At 47.7% G+C, this 20,843-nt stretch overlaps 1 protein-coding gene across 2 annotated transcripts in view; it reads right to left on the reverse strand.

Moving 5' to 3' along the window:
• Positions 1 to 20,843, reverse strand: part of SLC6A13 (solute carrier family 6 member 13) — a 43,099-nt gene that overhangs the window by 7,649 nt on the left and 14,607 nt on the right. The window contains exons 5-9 of one of the 2 annotated variants that reach the window (XM_057703623.1): positions 13,115 to 13,249; positions 10,426 to 10,566; positions 6,822 to 6,906; positions 6,096 to 6,228; positions 5,115 to 5,249 (exon numbers count right to left, since the gene is read on the reverse strand). In XM_057703623.1, coding sequence (XP_057559606.1) covers positions 5,115 to 5,249; positions 6,096 to 6,228; positions 6,822 to 6,906; positions 10,426 to 10,566; positions 13,115 to 13,249 — 629 coding nt within the window. The remainder of the gene's footprint in view (positions 1 to 5,114; positions 5,250 to 6,095; positions 6,229 to 6,821; positions 6,907 to 10,425; positions 10,567 to 13,114; positions 13,250 to 20,843) is intronic. The other variant, XM_057703624.1, reaches the window with a different exon arrangement.

Genomic DNA, 20,843 nt, shown 5'->3' on the forward strand with positions numbered 1-20,843 from the left:
GTGGGGAAAGGACGGGGGTCCCGGGATTTACTTCCGAAGCTGGAGGAGGGAGGGTCAGCAATGACAGGAGAGGACCGAGGACGGGGCTGCCACAAAACTCCGCGGGTGCCCCTGGCGAGGGCGTGCCTCGGGGAGCCGGCTTGCTCCTTCTCATCTCAGATCCTTTCCTGTTCTAAAACTGCCCCAGATCCTGTGAGGAGAGTCCTCCCAGGAAAACCCAGTGGCCTCTGGTCCGAAGGTCACTGGTGGGGCTCGGGCTGCAGCCTGACCCACCGTCCACACGGAAACTTCCTGTTTCCTCGGAGACATTCCGTGGCTGCCCGCATGCAGACCCCACGGTTAGGAAGTGTTGCCAACCTGGGCTTTAGAAGAAGTAAGAGAAACTGTGACTTAGGTCACCTTGCCCTGAGGAGGACAGACTAAGACCCAGGTGGGAGGAAAGGTTGAGGAGAACAAAGGAAGAGGCAGCCGGAGGACTGAGAGTTCAGAGGACAAGGGTCAAACACGGTGCCTGTGGCCAAGGCCCCTGGCTGGAGGCTGGGGAGCCAGCTCCGAGCAGCTGCCGGGGGGGTGGGGGGGGGCTGGGCAGGGGGCGGTGCGGCAGCAGAGCAAGCCATTCTATTCCTTCCGCAGGTGACCCGCCACCTGCCTGGTCCAGGAGCCTTGGTTTCGGGAACAAAGCTCCAATGTGTGTTTGGCTGGCGCAGAAGACTGCCCAACGATACAAGTGTGACAAATGCTTGGGGGAGAGTGGGCTAAAAAGATGTGGGGGCGGGGGGAAGGGATGGAGGAAAAAAGAGCTTTCTAGAAGTTCCAGGAAAGTTATTTTCAACCTAGATTCCAACCCTAGGACTATTGTATATTATATTTACTATTTGCAGGAAGGCAATTGTATGTAATGGAAAAAGCCTGGGCTTTGGAGTCAAATTGAACTGCGTTCAGTTCCTACCTCTGTTAATCACTAGCTGTGTGATCTTAGGCAAATCATTTAACCTCTCTGAACCTCACTTTTCTCATCAGGAAAATGGGTATAAGTAAAATAACAAATGGGTATATTAAGAAATAAAATGAGTAAAATAAATAAACATAAATATGTATGTAACATGCCTAACACCTAAAGAAATATTTGTTCCCTATCCCACTTCAGGAATAATTCTAGAATAATAAAAAGCAGCCCTTAAAACTCCCAGATAATTCATATTCTTTGGGAAATGTATATCATGGTGATTAAGGCAGAAGACAGCCAAAAGATGACTTGGGATGAAACCCAAGCTCCCCCTCCATGCTAGTTTCGTGGCCTGGGGCAAATTTCTTAATTTTTCTGAGCTCCAGTTTCTTCATCCGTGAAGTGAGGGTACACCTAACTCGTGGGGTTGGGGTGAGGACTAAACTGTGGCAAACAGTAAGCATATAATAAATGTGTCAGCTGTTGGGCTATTTGTTGTTGCTGTTATTTTAAAGGGGCAACTCACCTTCCAGCGAGAATGAGGTCCCATAGGTTTCAATGTACGACATCAAAATAAAAAGACTCGTTCTAATCGATGGCTCCAACCTCCTTCCCTAAACACACCTTTCTTGGAAGAGCTTAAGGTAGAGATTTAACACGTTCAACAAGGGTTCTCTGGGCACGCTGTCCCTAACCTCCTGTCCTTATCGATCTACCAAAGTGCACTGGAACAGATACAGGGTCAGGGCAAGGGAAAGAAAAAGTGCCAGAACCCAGCATATACTGCACCAGCGGAGTCTCCCGTGGCCGCTCCCCAGTGGGAAACAGACGGTGCTGGGGAGCCAGGGAGAGGCAGCAACCCGCCCACCGCACAGCAGCCTGGCCAACAACGAGATAAACCCAAGAGTGTCTCTGCCTGGCTTCCACTTGCAGGCCAAGAGCTTGGCAGAGAAAGGCACTCTGGTCTTTGTGCTGTAGGAATTTTGCACCTTTCTCAGGTGCCAGGCACATGCAGGTTGGAATTGTCACACTTCCTGGGGAGCGCCAACTGCATTAGATTAGGGCTCTGGCGGCAGGTGCTGTGCTGCTCACTGACATAAAGGCCAGCTTCAGCAGGAGGCCAGGAACAGCAGCTAATAAGGCTGCTCAAAAGCTTAGGACCAAGCCTGGCTCTTGAAACATCTCCCTCCCTGGCCACAGAGGACTCTGAAGACATCGCTCCCTGCACAGCCCACAGCTGCCCGGGTTGGAAGGATGCTGTCCTGGAGAAAAGACTGAAAGAGGTCTTATTCCCTGCAGTAATCCAGACACAGGATTATCACATTTTAACTCTCAGAGTTGTAAGGCTATCTGGTCCATCTTCTTCATATTTGCTGGCAGCTATTATATAGCAAACGCTACACATGCCTGGCACATAATAGATGCTCAATAAATCTTTGCTGAATGAATGAGCTAAGAGAAAAACAAAGATGAGCAGATGGGACTTTGGCTTCAGGAGACTGCAGAACCTGTGGGACTTGTCATCACGCAGACGTGGATTCCAGGTGCAGGTGTGTGGACGGAAAGGTCTTTAAGCTCTCTAGGCCTTAATTGCCTGTCTGTAAGATGGGGAAACCTCATTGGTCGGTGGCAAGGATTAGCTGAAATAATGCATGTGAACCTCTTAACGATGCCAGGGCCGTAGCTGGCGCTCAGCAGCTGTTAGCTGCGAATAGCTGGTCAGGACAAACAGGGCACCAATCACAGAAGCCACAGATCAGTCCAGAGATGCTGGACCCTCTCTCCCTTTCCTCTTCCACTCCACCTGCCTGTCTCCCTGCCCATCGCCCATCCTTCCCAGCCTGACCTTCAAGCAATGGCAGCTTGTGGCTCAGCCACGGGTCCACACCTCGCTCCAGAATCGCGGCGGCTGCCTCTTGCCTGAGGGATCCAAGCCAAACCCTACCCCTGTCCCCCTCGCCTCCGAGGCCTCACCCTGCTCTGCCGCCCCGCAACCTCCTGCTCGCTGTCTGCTCTCCACCAGCACTTTGGGTCCCTGCCTGCCGTCCCTTCCCTGTGACCTTGGGCCCCATTTGCTCCTCTGAGCAGCGAGGAGTTTGCATAGCTGATGTAGGGGGTTTTCTAGCTTCAGCAGCTGTGGTTCTACAGTCTGGCTCTGAGGCCAGACGGCAGCCCTTGGGCCCACGTGGAGATGAGGCGGCTGCCTCTGTGTCTCTATTGGTCTCAGAAACAGGGGGAGGGTACGCTCACATCCCACCAGAGGTCATGGAGAAAGGCCTGGGCTGAGGCTGGGGAGGCTTCCGGGCTCAAGCTGCTTCTGGGAGCCACGGAAGCCACAGGACTCAGGATGGAAGAGCTTGTAACTCGTCCAGCAGGGTTGGGAGGCTTGAGAACAGCCACCCCAAATTCTGCACAAGGGGAGCCACTGCTTCCATGGGAATAGTCCCTGCCTCAGAGCGACCTGGGTGGGGGCGCTCCCCCCACTTTTGCCCCCTCTCACCTCTCAGCCTTGACAGTGCCATTGCCTTACTATTAAAATGTTTGAGGGACAATCCTGGCTGTCCAGTGGCTAAGACTCTGCCTTCCAGTGCAGAGGGTGTGGGTTCAGTTGGGGAGCTAAGATCCCACATGCCTCAGGGCCAAAACAAACCATTTGTTGCAATACAAATAGAAGTGAGTTTCTCCACTGATGTGGAAGGAATAAACTAGCAGTGGGAGAAATTGTTGCAATGCAGATAGAAGTGATTGTTCTTTTTCCTCTTGGGAGCAAGGAAAACAAAGAGAACTTCAAACAGGCTAGAGGAGAAAGATAACCAGGGCTGAAAGAGTTAAACAATCTTGGTTATTCTTTAGCTGTTACTGCTAACAAACGCTTGTAGCTAGACTTGTCCTTCACAAAGCTGATTACTCTCTGACTCCTTACCACTCACACCTTGCACCTGGCATTTCTCCCCCACCCCCCACCCCCCACTCCTCTGTAGCACTCTTCAGTTCAGAAAGAAGGTCGTGAGCCGATAACTTCAGGGACGCCAGACCCGGTTGCTGTACTGCCTGTTGCCAGCTTTGGCCATGAATTTGCAGAAGAAAATAGTGCAAGATCTTCACCACCTGGACTCTTATCATTTACCTGGACTGCAAGCCCCACACATAAAATCTTCCCCAACTCCTGGGGAGCAGGGGGCACAGTTCTGGAGGCGCTTGCCTGCTGTGTCTTCCTGTCTGCCTGGCAGAAAAATAAAGCCATCTCTCTCTTCCTGCAAAATCTCTGTCTCCGTATTTCTATTTGGCCTTGGTGCACAGAATAGCTGTTATTACAGCAACACATTTAACACAGAAGCAATATTGCAACAAATTCAATAAAGAGTTTTAAAAAACTATTAAAAAATAAATAAAATAAAATAATAAAATGTTTGAAAAGCCATCCAATTGCTGGTCTGCCCTGAGTTGGGTGCCCCTTTCAGGGACACAGCCCCCTTCCGGCCCAGGAGGAGGCTCCCGGGAAGTGACCTCTGCCAGAGAGGCAGGTCCCGGGCGCAGCCGGGCCGATCCATTCAGGGCTCTGGGCCATGCTCATCCTCGGCCCCTCCACCCTCAGCCCCTCCTGGCTTTGCTGGCCGTCCAAAGGGCTGCCAAACAGAAGACGAGAACCCGGCCGAGGTTTCTCACCACAGGCCCTGCTGTCCAAACCCTCGGTCCGCAGGCATCCCCCTCCCGGAGGGGGGACCCTGTCGGAAGGACTAGGAGAGAAGGGGCGGGGGGCCTCTGGACCACAGACAGGAAACTCGACACCAGCCAGCTGGCCCTGGGAGGGGCTGGGGACCTCGGCCAGGAGGGGGCCCTGTGGGCAGAGGGCGGGAACCAGCGGGGCTGGTGGAGGTCAGGCAAGAGAGAGGCAGCTCCCTGTGAAAGGGGACGCCCAGAGGAGATAGGAGGTGTTGGGGGAAGGGGAGAGCCTGGGGGGAAGGCTGTTAGGATGCCTTTACAGCACACACACACCCCCCACCCCCAGCAAACACTACGAGGGCCTCAAGGCCCCCTGGGCTCCCTGGCAGCTGTGAGCCAGGGAGGGGATGCTGTGTGGACACACCCCCACCACGGATGCCTTGGATCGGCCGGGGGCAGAGGTGCCCAGCAGAGCGCAGGGACGGCCCCCATCTGTGCTTCTTACCTGGGGGTCCCACAGACGCGTGAGGTTTGGGTACAGGTAAAACTGAATTCCTTGGGCAGCCCCGGGCAGCGTCACCCCTCGAATCAACAGGACCACCAGCATGAGGTAAGGGAAGGTGGCTGTGAAGTACACCACCTGGCCAAGGGGCAATGGGGAAGACAAGGAACTTGTGCAGGCCCAGCAGTGGAGGTGGGGGGGGGGGGGGAGGGGCAGGAAGGGGGGTTGCCGACCCCACGAAAGAGGTCACGGAGCTTGCCTTCTGCTCCCTCCTGCTCACCCCGCAGCTGTTCATCTCCATCCCCCCTCTGCCTTCAGCCACAGCCTCCAGTCTCCCTCCCTCCCTCTGGCAAATATTTGTAGAGTGACTGAGCGAACTTAGGCACACTCCCAACAAGGAGCTTAGAACTGTGGCAAGGGTCGTCAGGGACAAAAAGCTCTGTCATACGTGACCCCTGTCCCCACAGAGCTTACAAGCTTAGCATAGCTGGGCAGCCAGATTAGGAGGGAATCCTGGTCAGAGGCCTCCAGGGCAGAACTCCAGGAGAACTCGGGATGCCCTCACACACTCCAGGGCAAGGAGTCTCCCCAGGGTCTCAGGCTGGCTGAGAATCATGTTGAGATTAATAGTCGTAACGATTGTTTTCCCAGAGGACTGCTGTACGAAACGGGGAGCCGTGAACTGTGTTCAGTTTGCCATGTGCCCACATGCGTGGTGTATTCCAAGATCAGATTCCTCCCGTGTGTCCCTCCTGCCTCTCTCTCCCTCTCTTCCATTTCATTTCCCCCGAATACCAGAAGGACATGCGATTGAATCCAGAAGAGGCACAGAATCAAGGAAGGGAGCTGCGTGAAATCTTCATGGGGTCATTCCCTCCCATCCCCGACTAGGTACAACTTGGGGAACCCCTGGGTGGCTGAGACCCCCCCCGGGGGGAGTAGGGGGTCCTGAAAAGGGAGGGGCTGGGGCTCTCCAACACAGACCTTGCCTGTGGACTTGACCCCCTTCCAGATGCAGAAGTAGCAGATGACCCAAGCGAGCAGGAGGCACAGGGCCAGCTCCCAGCGCAGGGCCCCCAGGTGCTGGATGCCATCCGAGATCTTCAGGACCCGCCTCCTGGGGAGAGAAGGGTGAGCGGCTGCACCTACGCTGCTAGCCTCAGCTCGTCCTGGGCGGCAGAGCTGTGCCTCCCGCTCTGGTCCAAAGGTTTGTCGGCTCCTTCACCCTGATCCATGAGGCTCTCCTTTGCCCAGAGATGGGGGTAGACAGAGAGGGAGGCAAAGATAAACTGTTGCCAGGCAAGTTTGCTCTAGGAGGCTGAGTACCAATTTAACCCAGCGAAGGGGGCACAAACACATATTTTCTCAACCAGAGGGTTAGGATGTTTGGATATTAGGAATCATGTCTTAGATGAATGTCAATATCTGGCAGTAGACACAACACACACACACACAGCTAGAGAGGAGGGCGGGCACACGTGGGGGTGACCCACAGGGGCAGGAAGGCAGGCCCAGTCTGAGGAGAGCCTTGAGAGCAGGCTTGTGTTAACCACAAACACAGGCACAATGGGAAAAAGCCACTTGGGTGATGGGGCCACCAAAGGAGGAAGCAGAAATTCTTCCCTTGCAGTCACCACCGTATGAACCCCTCCGCACGCCCTTCTTTGAGACACACCACCCACACTGGGATGGGGAAAGGGCCTCACTTACTCCCAGAACTCGATGACAGGAGAGGTGGCGTTCTCAGAGGTCACATTCAGGGAGCCGTTGGTCTTCTGGAACTCCACGCAGTGCTCTGTCGGGGGTCCGGGGTCGGGGGGGCAGTGAGAGAAACATCACTGGCCAGTATGTGGCATGACCAGAGAGTGGGGCAAAATTTTAGGAGACTGGGAAGCAAGGTATCTGGGCTGAAGTTGTCTAAACAAAACATCCTCATAGTAAAACACAAAACAAAACACAAAATAACCTCAACAAAGCCACTGTACCCTCTCCCACTTCTCCACGGGAGGGGTTGCATGTTCTAATTAAAGCACAATCAGGCTGCATCAGTATGATGCTTTGCACACCATTTGCTTCAAATACACGAATATTTCTGGGCCACTGTCCTGTATAGAGTCACGACCTTTGAGGAGCAGTAAGGATGCCCTCTGGGGAAGTGGTGTGGCCAAGGGCTAAGAGCACAGGCACAGGTCAGAAGGCTCTGTCTTGAATCCCGAACCCCCTGTTATTTGCTGTGTGGCTTTCTAAGCCTTGCTTCTGCCACCTCTAAATGTACGTGAGAAGATCCCTGTGTAGGACTGATAAGGGGAGTAAATGAAAACGAGACTGCACGGCACTCCATAAATAGCAGCTCTTAATTACCCGTCTACGACTATGGACTTTTCACAAAGAGTGTTCACACTCTTCTTTGCATCTTTTTAGGACCATAATCCTGGGAAATATTGGATTGGCCAAAAAGTTCATTTGGGTTTTTCCATGACATCTTATGGAAAAACCCAAACAAACTTTTGGGCCAACCCAGTACTGAGACAGAGAGGGTTTTCCCCCACTATACACACAAGAAAGCGAATCTTCTTAAAACTGGCCCATCATCGCTTGTCTGTGATGAAGTGAGAGCTGGGATCCAGCTCAGCAATTGCGTATGTTCCACCTTCAGGATATCTGGGCTCTGACCCTTCCCATTACAGGCAAGACCACCAGCCCGGTACAGGTTGCCAAGGCTCCCGGCTCCCTGATGGCCCAGTTTCTCGTCTTGCTTCCTGAGCCAAATCTCCAGAGAACAGTCAGAGTGGTTTTGCTAAAACTTCAGTCATGTCATGACTCTATGTCATGTCCCATTTCAAACCCTCCAAAGCGTTTCTCATCCCATTCAGAGAAAGAAGCCCAAACCTCGTCATCTCCTCCAAGGTCCCATTCAATCTACCCCATCACCTCTGACCTCCTCTCCCACTTGCCCTCCCCACCCCCACTCCAGCCACACACACCCTGCTGCCTCCTGGATGTATGAATGTCACCCCAGGGCCTCTGTACTGGTGCTTCTCCTACCTAGTGTCTGCCCCCCAGGCCCCCTCCTCCTTCAGAGCATGACCCAGTGTCACCTTGTCAGGGAGGTCTTCCCCAAAGACCCTATCACCCCCACCCCTAAGATCCCCAGCCTCTCCTCCCCGTTTAGTTTTCTGCACAACACTGCCTGTACTATGACACGTGGGAGGCACTGATTTTGTTCATGTCGTATCCTGCCTCTAGAATGAAAGCCCACGAGGGTAGGAGCTCTGTTTCTGCACCTCACCATGTCCCCGGTGCCTGGAACAGAGCCTGGGGTAGAGCCAGGGTGCCACACACGTCTGCTGAAGGATGGGATGCCAGTGGAGCCCTCTCTCCTCCAAACAAAATCACTTTCCTTAAAGCCTCAGCACACCCAGAAAGGGCTGTTTCATCCGGACAGGATGAGGTGTACTGTACTACTAAATGCTAGGTTCTGAGGACTCCAGTCTCACCAGGAGAAATGCCCAAAATGTCATGGGGCCAAAGCCCTGGGTATTGAAGTTGCCTCAGAATTGTCTCAGAGATGCTCCCCCCCACCTCCAGCTCAACCAGAGGTACACAGGCCTGATGATGGCTTGAGGACAAGCCCCTGGGCACCAGAAAGTCACAGAATTTCTACAAGAGAAACTGCACTGAGATCTGGATAAAATCCCCGTCTGAGAAGCTGGTTGTTAGGGCAGATTTCAGTGCACAGAGAAGAAAGAAAGAAAGAAAGAAAGAAAGAAAGAAAGAAAGAAAGAAAGAAAGAAAGAAAGAAAGAAAGAAAGGAAGGAAGGAAGGAAGGAAGGAAGGAAGGAAGGAAGGAAGGAAGGAAGGAAGGAAGGAAGGAAGAAAGAAAGAAAGAAAGAAAGAAAGAAAGAAAGAAAGAAAGAAAGAAAAGAAAAGAAAGAGAGAAAGAGAGAGAGAAAGAAAGAAAGAAAGAAAGAAAAGAAAGAGAGAGAGAGAGAGAAAGAAAGAAGGGAGGGAGGGAGGGAGGGAGGGAAGAAAGAAAGGAAGGGAAAGAAAGGAAGGAAGGAAGAAAGAAGGAAAGAAAGAAGAAAAGAGAGAGAGGGAGGAAGAAAGGAAAGAAGGGGGAAGGAAGAAAAAACACATAATAAAGAAAATATTAGAACAAAACAGATTTTTAAAACTTGATTCAGTCCACAGATATTTTTTGAGAGCTCATGATGCTAAGTGCAAAGGCTGTAGAGATGAAGATACCCTTTCTGCCCTCAAGATCTTGCTGATCTTGGGAAAACCAGACCAACAAACAGAGGAAAAGCGGGGTGAGTGCCACAGTCAGGCCCCGGCCAGTGCAGGCACTAGCAGACCCACTTAAGAAGAACCTAGTGGGTCTTAGGGTATCAGGGGCGGTACCTCCAAGATTTGACTTTTCACTTGACAAGTAGTGGGACAAAGTGGTTGGAATGAATGCCTGGAGAGACAGCATAAAATATGAGGGCAAGGGGGCCTTGAGTACCAGAATAAACATGCAAAACAGAGCTTCCCCGGCAAGTGAGTAAAAGATTCACACTCCAGCTCAGAGCTGAGTAACTTATCTGAACAAGAAAAAGCTCATCACGGCGCGGGTAGGGCCTCACTGACGGGCATGAGAGGCGTTCGGACATTGGCAGCGAGAGGCAGTGCTGAAGATCTGAACAGGACAGGGTTCACCTGCGTTGTTCAGTAGGGCAGTGACTACCATATCAGAAAGTACAAAGGACCTTTCATCACCACAGATAGTTCTTTTGGACAGCACTACCCTAGGTTTTGTTATTTTTATTTTTAATTTAACATTTACTTTCAATTCATTAGACTCAGGAGTTCTATTGCCATGGGGCTCTTGTCTTAAAAGAGAAGAAAATTAATTTCTATTGGAAATTATAGCGATGCTATACAAAACAGCTTATCGCTTGGTTAAATCCCGATGAATTGGGAGTTGGAAAGGTCTAAAATAGTATCAGAAAGAAGACATGAGAAACAAACAAATGAGAAAACAATATATATCTATATCAAACTAATCATATGTCAAATCAAAATCCATAAAGGCCTAAACTGCATAAAAAGAAGTCACTTGTATCTTCAATTGAACACATGAATTTTTTAATAAGTCTGTGACATTTTGCCTGTGATGCTGATGGATTCTCGCTCTTATCTTTGATGTAAGCCATCTGTGACTTCCTTGGCAGGTTTCTCGGGCGTCCCAAGTGAAGGATGGGGCCTGGGTACCGGGATACAGGGACAATCCCTCTCCTGGTCACCGTGGCAGAGTAGGAGGAGGTGACCTCACCTGTGTTCCAGTCGTGGCGGCAGCTCCCCCAGGGCAGGTCGATGGTGAAGCTGCTGAAGAGGTAGAAGAGGGCCCAGGCCAGGACAATGATGTAGTAGATGTTGAGGAGGATGACGATGGTCTGAGAGGCATAGCCGATGCCTGGAGAGGAGGTGGCAGATTGGGCTGGGGACACTGGGCAGGCTCCGCCCCTGCTTAGGAGAGGGTGTGCACTCTACGGTGAGTGTCCTAAGACATGCGGTGTGGGGCCTGAGCTCCCGGCTCTCCACACCCTCCCGCCCGTACAGCCTGCCCCAGCTAGGACGGGCTTTCCTCCCATCTCCTGCTGCCCTGGCCTGCTTCCTGTGCGCTTCCATCTGTACTGGTGCTGAAAGTTCACTGATTACAAGCTGTTTTACAAATGTGTAAGGCTAACTCCGAGATTCCAATAGCTAATGTCCCCTGGAATTCATCTGGTATATTTCTGAACTAAAAAAATACACGTTAAAAGCAGAAGAGACAGTGCATAGAGGAGCACGTATACACAGTGAATGAACGTCCTCAAAACAGTCATCCTCCCTAGTAATCGTAGGTGTGCAAAATGAAACAGTGATGAGGTATCACTGTGCATCTACAACACTCACTGAACATTTTTACAGATGATGTAACTCAATTTCCAAACTTGTCCACATAGTAGTAGAATCACCTGGGGATATTTTTAAAATTCCAAAGCCCAGACCAGACCCCAGGCCAATTTAATCACAATATCTGGGGGTGGGGTAGAGGTCTTGGGATGTTCTGAAGGTCTCGGGGTGATTCCAGTAGACACGTTTGGGAACCAGGGGTGTTAACGATACGGGGGGAAGATGTTTACTCAGGTCCAGTGACGTGCACGTCAGCATAACCCTTCCGCAGGACAACTTAATAAGCCAGATCAGGAGACATCACCTCAGGTCACCGTTTGATCCGGTGATTCTAATCCTGGGAATTTATCCCAAAGAAGTAATTCGAAAAGGCTGGGGGGAGGCTACCTCTACAAAGATACATGATAGTAGACTATAACAATTTCATAAGTGATTGAAAATAAGCAAAAAGCCCAGAACAGAGAACTATTAAGTAAATTGTGTTATATCCATCTGATGAAAGTTTGTGCGATCAAATGACTGTTGTGTAGAAAATGGAAAATAAAACTAACTAAAAAACAGAGGGACTTCCCTGGCTGTCCAGTGGTTAAGACTCTGCACTCCCAATGCAGGGGGCACAGGTTTGATCCCTGGTTGGGGAACTAAGATCCCACATGCCACACGGTGTGGCCAAACAAAAAAACAAACAAAAAAACACAGAAACAGAAACTGTGTATATTTCATGTTAATGGATATGCAAACTTTATACAGAGAGAAAGAAATAATGAAGTAAATCTCTCCAAACTGGAAACAGCCCCAATGTTCTTCAGTGGGTGAATGGTTAAATAAACCATAGGACATCCATCCACAGCATGGAATACTGCTCAGTAATAAAAAGGAATGAGCTATTGATACAAGAGCAACCGGGGTGGATCTCAAGGGCATCATGCTGAGCGAAAAATTCAATCTCAAAAGGTCACCTATTGTATGACTCCATTTATACAACACTCCCCAAATGACAAAACTGTAGAGACAGAGAGCAAGTCAGTGGTTGTCAGAGGTTGGGGATGGGGAGGGGAGGGGCAAGTGTGACTGTGAAAGGGCAGCAGGATGGAGGTCCCTGTGGTCCTGGGACAGTGGTGGTGGTGGCACATAGCTACAGAATAAATAAAATTACACAGCATTCTACACACACACAAGCGAGTACACGGAAACTGGTGAAACCTGCATAAGGTCTGTGGATTGTACCAATGTCCGTTTCCAGGTGTTGATATTGTTCTGTAGTTGCATAAGATTTTCACCATTGAGGAAAACCGGGTGAAGGGTACACATGCCCTCTCTGTGTCACTTCCCCCCACCCCACTCCACGTGCCATGTGGCATGCGGGATCTCAGTTTCCCAACCAGGGACCGAGCCCAGGCCCTTGGCAGCGAGAGTGCTGAGTCCTAACCACTGGACAGCTAGGGAATCCCCTCTCTAGGCTACCTTTGCAACTTTCTATGAACATATAATTATTTCAAAATAGAAACAAAGAAAATATTACAGAGAGAAATATTAAAGCACCCTAAGTTTTAAATAGCTATTGTGTCAAGATGGTAGTTTTTGTTTTTTTTTTCCCCCATGCTGCAAGGCTTGCAGGATCTTATTTCCCTGACCAGGGATTGGACCTGGGCCCTTGGCAGTGAAAGCACTGAGTCCTAACCACTGGACCAGCAAGGAATTCCCAAGATGGTAGAATTATTAATGAGTTTTTTTCTCATTAAAATTCTCTTTTTAAATGCTTTCAAATTGATTAAATATGTTAGGAAAAACAAAATTATTTTTATATATTTTGAAATACGTACAGCTAAAATAGCTTTGCACTTTACTTATTAGCTAAAGCCTCTGCCCTATCCTTGTCCCCATCTTCTCCTCCAACCTCTGATGGGCTGGGTGATTAGTTCAGTCTTGGGACCACATTGGAGAGTTTAACATAAAGACACAAAGTCTTATCTCCATCAGCACTGCTGATAAACCACTCAATTAGTCCAAATAAGGTTTCTAACCACTGGTGCAGAGACTCTGGAGTCAGGCATAGAGCTACTCACCCTCAAAGATGGGGCAGATCTTCCTCCAGGCTGTGATGCCCCCCTGGCTGGTATACTGGCCCAGTGCTGTCTCCAGGAGGAAGACAGGAATGCCACAGGTAAAGAGGAAGATGAGGTAGGGGATGAAAAAGGCACCTGCAGGTGGGAAACAGGCCATCCGTTATGAGGCACCAGCCTCCTTGTGGTCCATGTTCATCTCCCCCTCGTTACCATTCCATGCTTCCAGTCAGAATCCTGGGGATGGAGGCCGTGCAACACTGCAGGGACATCTGTCTAGATGTCTGAAACCACAGCAGAGATCAGGTGTCACCAAGTTACTTAGGACCTAGCCAGGCCCCTTCTTCACGCTGAGGTTTCCATCTATACCTACCAAAGTTTGCTCCCCATCAGTTTCAGTTGCTGCCTAAGTAACACATAACTGGTGGCCATAGAAGCTGATTGAGTCACAAACACCCTGGAGCGTTCCCACAGTGTACACTGTATAATTTTTGTCAAGGACATGATTACTTTCAATGTTAGAGATGGAATTTTAGCAGACCGAAATCAGATTTCCCTTCAGCAATCCTTTCTGCTTCTGTTTTCACATTCCTTGCCTGAGACAAGTCTCCTGATGCCAGAAATGCCGACATTTTCTCCACCACAGGCCTCCATCTGCTGGCAACAGTGCCGGGGAGTTCACAGGATAGAGTCCCAGGGAGGAGAGAAGTGCAGAGAGAGACCCAAACGTCTGCAGAGGGTCCCTTACGAGTTTGAGTGCTGGTCAGCACAGGTGTGTGAGGAAACTACCCAAGAGGGGAAAGAATCACTCAAAAAGACTGAGCGAAACGGTGCTCATGCAGGGCTTGGAACATTCCAAACACTTAAGGCAAAAATGCCACCAATTCTATACAATCTCTTCCAAAAAATTTAAAAGGAATCCTTTCCAACTCATTCTACAAAGCTAGCATGACCCTGATAATGAAAGCAAAGACAAGAAAACTATAGATTAAACTTTCACGAACATAGATGCAAAATTCTACACAAAATTTTAGCAAATCAAATCCAACAATATATAAAAAGAATAATATGTTACATAGTGGGAGTTATCCCAGGAATACAAAGTTGTTTTAACATTCAAAAAAATCAATCAGTGTATCGTATTAATACATTTAAGAAGAAAAACCATATAATCATTTCAATAAATGTAAAAAAATTACATGACCAAATCTAACAGCTATTTCTGATTAAAAAAAACTCTCAGCAAATGATGAATACAAGGGAACTTCCTCAATGTGATAAAGGGCATCTACAAAACACCTACAGATAACATCACACTTAATGGTGAAAGACTGCTTAACCCCTAAGATGGAGAACAAGACAAGGGACTCTAGTCTTACTATTTCTTACCACTTCTATTCAACAATGTTTCCATCAATATTGATTCTGGTCAAGGCAAGAAGGAAATAAAAGGAATTAAAAGTTATTCGGATTAGAAAAGAAGACATAAAACTGCTTTACTTGCAAACAACATCATAGCTTATGTAGAAAATCCTTTGGGATCTGAAACAGTCAAACTCATAGAAGCAGAGAGTAGAATGGTGATTACCAAGGTCTGAGGAAGGGGGGAACAGGATGGTGTTGGTCAAAGGGTATAAAGTTTCAGTTCTGCAAAATGAATGAATCCTAGAGATCTGCTGTAACTTAGTGCCTGCAGTGAACAATGTTGCATTGTTTTCTTAAAACTGTGCTAAATCTTATGTTGTGTTCTTAATCACACACAAAAAATTAAAATTAAAAAAAGAGGACACATGTTCTGCAACTACTGAAGTCTGCATGCTTAGAGCCCGTGCTTCACACCAAGAGAAGCCACCACACTGAGGACCCCACGTACCAAAACGAAGAGTAGCCCCCACTAGCTGCAACTAGAGAAAGCCCACACACAGCAACGAAGACCCAAATCAGCCAATAAATAAATAAATAAATTTATTTTAAAAAAAAAGAGGACAGAAGGAAACTTTTGAGGGTGACGGATATGTTTATGGCATTGACTGTGGTGATGGTTTCACAAGGGTATGTTTTTTTGTTTTGTTTTGTTTTGTTTTTTTAAGATTTATTTATTTATTTATTTTTGGCTATGTTGGGTCTTCATTGCTCTGCTTGGGCTTTCTGCAGCTGCAGCAAGCGGGGGCTACTCTTTGTGGCGGTGTGTGGGCTTCTCAGTGCAGTGGCTTCTCTTGCTGCAGAGCATGGGCTCTAGGTGCACGGGCTTCAGTAATTGTGGCACGTGGGCTCAGTAGTTGTGGCTCACAGGCTTAGTTGCTCCTCGGCATGTGGGATCTTCTCCGACCAGGGATCGAACCTGTGTCCCCTGCATTGGCAGGCAGATTCTTAACCACTGCGCCACCAGGGAAGTCCCTTCACATGAGTATCTTTACCTCAAAACTCATCAAGTTGTATACATTAAATGTGTACAGCTTTTTATATGTCAGTCATACCTCAGTAAAGTGTATTTAAACAGAAAAGAAAGAAAATCCTTTGGAATGTACCAAAGAGCTGCTAGAACCAATAAGCTAGTTTAGTGAGGTTGCAAGATATAAGATCAGCATAAAAAAATCAATTGCATTTCTATACACTAGCAGTGAACAATTATAAATTACAATTTAACAAATAATACCATTATACCAGCATCAAAAAAGATGAAATATTTAGGAATAAATTTGACAAAAGATGTAAAAGATACGTACACTCATAATTGCAAAACATTGCTGAGAGGAATTAAAGAAGACCTAAATAAATGATGAGGCATACCATGTTCATGGGTCAGAATAATCAATATTATTAAGATGTCAGTTCTTCCCAAATTAATCAATAGATTCACTGCAACCCCAATCAAAATCCCAGCAGACTTCTTTGTAGAAGTTGACAAACAGATTCTAAAATTTGTATGAAAATGCAAAGAACCTAAAATAACCAAACAACTCTGAAAAAGAAGAACTAAGTTTTAGGCTTACCTCTACCTTATTTTTATATTATTATAAGGCTACAGTAATTAAAAGTGTGGTTTTGGTGTCAAAATAAACAAATAGATCAGTAGAACAGAATAAAGTCCAGCAATAGGGCCATGCACATTTGGACAATTGATTTTTGACAGAGGTGTAAAGGCAATTCATTGGAGAAAGTATAGTCTTTTTAAAAAATGATGCTGGAACAAGTGGATACATACACACACACAAATGAATTTCAATCCATACCTTCGTTTTTTACAAAAATTAACCCAAAATGGATCACAGAGCTAAATGTAAAACCTAAAACTACAAAACTCCTAGAAGAAAATATATGAGACCTGGGATTAAGCAAAAATTTCTTTCATGTGACACCAAAAGCATGAGTCAAAAAACTAAATTGATAAACTGCACTTCATCAGAATTTGAAACTTCTGCTCTTCAAAGGACATTGTTAAGAAAAGAAAAAATGTAGGACAGAATGAGAAAAAATTGCAAAATGCATATTTGATGAAGGACTTGTATCCAGAATATATAAAGAAGTCTCAAAATTCAATAGTAAGAAAACAAAAAAAAAAAAACACTTTTTTTTAAATGGTCAACAGGTTTTCACCAGAAAAGATATGTGGGTTGCCAATAAACACATGAAAAGATGTTCAACATCATTAGTCAATATAAATTTAAATGACAATGAGGTAAATTTACACACCAGTTAGAAAAATTAAAATTAAAAAGGGTGACCAAGTATTGGCGAAGCTGTGGAAAAGCTGGCACTTGAATACATTGCTGGCAAGAATGTAAGATGGCACAACCATTTTGGAAATGTGTTTGGTGGTTTCTTAAAAAGTTAAAAGTGCACCCACCGTATAATCCTGTCATTCTACACTTAAGTGTCTACTCAAAGGAGATGAAAGCGTATGTTTATACGAAGACGTGTACACAAATGTTCTTAGCGGTTTCATCTGTAATAGCTAAAACCTGGAGACAACCCAAATGTCCACCAACAGGAGAATAGATAAATTGTAATATATCCATGTAACGGAATACTACCCAGAAATAACAACGAAGGAACTTCTGAGACATGAAAAAGATGGATGAATCTCAAAGTAACTATGCTGGGTGAAAGAAGCCAAGGAAAGAAAAGTACATACTGCGTGATTCCATTCATAGAAAATTCTAAGAAATGCAAACTAATGCACTGTGACAGAAAATAGGCCTGGAAATGACGTAAGTGTCCCTCAACAGATGCGTGGATAAAGAAAATGCTATATGTGTAATAGAATATTATTTAGCCATAAAAAGAAGGAAATTCCACGTTTTGCAACCAACATGGATCGATCTCAAGGATATTATGCTATGTGAAATAGGTCGGACAGAGGAAGTAAATACTATATGTTCTCACTCATGTGTGAAATCTAAAAATAGTCAGATTCATAGAGGCGGAGAGTAGTATGGTAGTTACCTGGGGCTGGGGGTGGGAGAAATGGGGAGGTGCTCGTCAAAGGGTACAGACTTTGTTATAAGATGCACAATTTCTGGGCACGTAACATACAGCATGGTGACTACAGTGAACTATACTTTCTCATATACTTGGAAGTTCTTAAGAGAGTAGATCTTAAATGTTGTCAACATCCCCTCAAAAAAAAAAAGTAATTATATGAAGGAATGAAGGTGTCAAGTAACCTTAGTGTGGTAATCATTTCACAATATATACGTGTATTAAACCATCGTGTTGTACATCTTAAACTTACTGTCCATAGTCTATCAATAAAGCTGGAAAATAGTTATATTTTTAAAAAACAAAACAGGTTTGTGGGTGCACTGGGATGGGGTAACAGAAGTCAGGGGTGGGAGAAAGGGGCAGGAGGAAATTTGGGGGAGTGGTGGGTGTGTTCATTATCTTGATAGCGGTGATAGTTTCAAGGGTGTTACCTATGTCGAAACTTATCAAACTGTGCACTTCCCATGTGTGCAATTTATTGTAAGCCAATTCTTCTGTAATAAAATTGCTAAAACAAAAGTGAGTGGGGAGGACTCCTCCAGCTGTTTTCCTTCCAAGCCTCTAGCCTGTGGTCCACACATCCGTAATTCAGGCACTGAGGGAAACGCTTGGTGACCACGAGGGCAAAGAAAGATCATAAACAACTCAGGCAGATAAGTACATACATCAGTCCAAGACTTGTTGGGCAGGAGGAGGAAATTAGGGAAGAGAGAACCCAGGAGCTGAAAGGAACAGTCAATGCTGAGAGTTGGAAACATGGCAGAGAGAGAAGACAGAGGGGGGAGGGGAGAGTTTTCAGCCAGGCTCAAGACCCTCCTCCCCATCTTTATGCCACCTGCTCTTTCCCAACAAACCAAGCCAATGTTTAACTGGTGGTCAGTCTGCCCCTCCTCCTCTGCCTCCTTGAGCACCTGGGCAGCTGGCCACAGGGGACAAGGTCCACAGCTGCCAGGCAGAGTCACTGGTCCCAAATCGGAGAGGGAGTTAAAGAAGGGATGGAGCCCAAGAGGGACCCAGGTGTCCACCAGGGAGTCCTGGGGGCACTGCCTCTTTCCCCACCCAAGCCCCAGCCATCACCCTGAAAAGATGGGGCCAGTCCTGGAGACAGAGGAGGGAGTCACAGTTACCTGCTAACTGAACCCCCCATTTAGTCTCCTTCCCCAAATCCTAAAATGTCCCGGCATTTTTCCCCATGGGATGGGAGAGACACATCCACCCTGGAAAGGAATCATTCTGCTGGACACCCTTCTCAATAAGAGCACATTCTGTGGTGTCACCTGTAATGTTCCAGGTGACATTTCTTAAGACAAACTGATGATATTCCACATGAGCAGCACAGCAGTGAGCCTACGTGAACACTGCATGCCGTAATCAACACTGCTGGACCAATACTTGGCATTGGGGCTTCCCTGGCGGTCCAGTGGCTGGGACTCTGCGCTCCCAGTGCAGAGGGCCCGGGTTTGATCCCTGGTCAGGGAACTAGATCCCACATGCCGCAACAAAGAGCCTATATGCCGCAATAAAGACCCGCATGCCGCAACTAAGACCTGGTGCAGCCAAATAAAAATAAACAAATATTAAAAAAAAAAAACCTTGGCATTGAGTCATTAACCAAAAATAGTAACCAACTGTCACATACTAATAAAATAACCATGATTCTCACGTGAAGAAAAATGCTGCTTGTTTCTCTGTGTTCTTTAGTATCTACGAACATCAGCAAGGCAAACAGGGGCTGTCTGATGCCCTTGACGCTGGAGTCCCTACGCTCTCACTCCCTGACGTCCAGAGCTGGGGTTTACTTGGCTGTGGACTTTCCCTCTAAGATCCCGGCTTTGAGAGGTCCAGCTGTGGTACATTCTGCTGTGGCATCACACAGGGTCTCCAGCCCCAGGCATCCTGGGTGTTGGGGAACTCGGTCTGCTGGTAGCCAGGGTCCAAGGAGCTAGAGAGGCTCCAGCTGAAGGCCCAGGTTCTGAAGCAGCTAGGGCCTGGGTATTTGGGTAGAGCCAACAGTTATGTGAGAAAGAAGGACATCAAGGAGGCTCCAAGATTCTCAGCCTCATAACCAGTCAGCTTCCTTCCTTAGTCCCCTGCAATCAGTTCTCAACATAGCAACCAGAAAGATTATGTTAAAGTGTAAGATCGGCTGCTCTGCTCAAACCCCCGCCCCGACTCCCCATCACTGGAGGGAAAGCCAGAGTCTCACATTGGCTGACAAGCCCTGCGTGACCTGCCCCCCACAAAGTGACTCCCCTTGCACGGCTCCCCAAACACGCCAGCCAGTCTCCTGCTTTAGGGCCAGTAAAACCTCTGTTTCTTCTGCCTGGAGCACGTCCCCCCCAATATCCACGTGCCGGCTCTCACCCTCTGGCAAGACTTCCCTCGAATGTTCTCAGTGTGGGCACTGCCAGCTCCCTCCTGTAGCACTCAGGGACTCTGATACTCTCTCTATGTGATTTTCTTCTTCACTCTGTTTACTGTCTGTCTCCCCTCCCCCAGAATGTAAGCCTCACAAGAACTGGGAGGTGGTCTGTTCTCTTTATAGATTATCACAACTCTGAATAATTCCTGGCAGATGGTGGGTCTGCAGAGAGTAACTGTGGTTGGGTGACACAGTCCAGGCTTGGTTGGCCTGACTTTAGGAAGCCTTGGCGGGGGTGGGGAGCAGGTCCTCAGGGTGGACTGGCCACAAGGCATGGACAGCAGGGAGGGCGCTCACCTAGGAGGTGGCTGAGGAAGCTACCCTCCCACCTGTCTCCTGATGGATGCTGATTTTAGACGGGCTTCTTCGTATCACTTTCTCAGTATCTCTGGTTTTCAGCTACAGTGTTTCACTGTTTACCTGTTCTCCTGTTCTTGCCCCAGCCCTTTCCCTGCTCTGGGACTCGCTTCTAATAGGATGTACCAAACGTTCAAGCTGGAAGGAACCAAAGAAGACATCACTTATATTTTTAGTCTGGAACTGAAATTATGCTTTGGGGACATTTTCCTCCCTGACCTCCCCACCGAACAAACATTAATAATAATAAAATCCCGAGTTTATCCTCCCCCAAGCACAAAAGCGGCTATTTACCGCTATGAAGTTCGAGAAAGGGCCCAGAAGAAGCAGGCTGCTAGCACACGTGACCCCACCATCCTGCTGCAGAACCTGCTCAGAATTTCCTTCTCACCTCCCGGGTGGCCGAGCCCCAACCTGAAAACCACGGGTTTAAATAAAATCACTAAACCAGGAGGACGGGGATAACCC

Source organism: Hippopotamus amphibius, chromosome 12 (assembly GCF_030028045.1).
Source record: "Hippopotamus amphibius kiboko isolate mHipAmp2 chromosome 12, mHipAmp2.hap2, whole genome shotgun sequence".
Lineage (NCBI taxonomy): Eukaryota > Metazoa > Chordata > Mammalia > Artiodactyla > Hippopotamidae > Hippopotamus > Hippopotamus amphibius.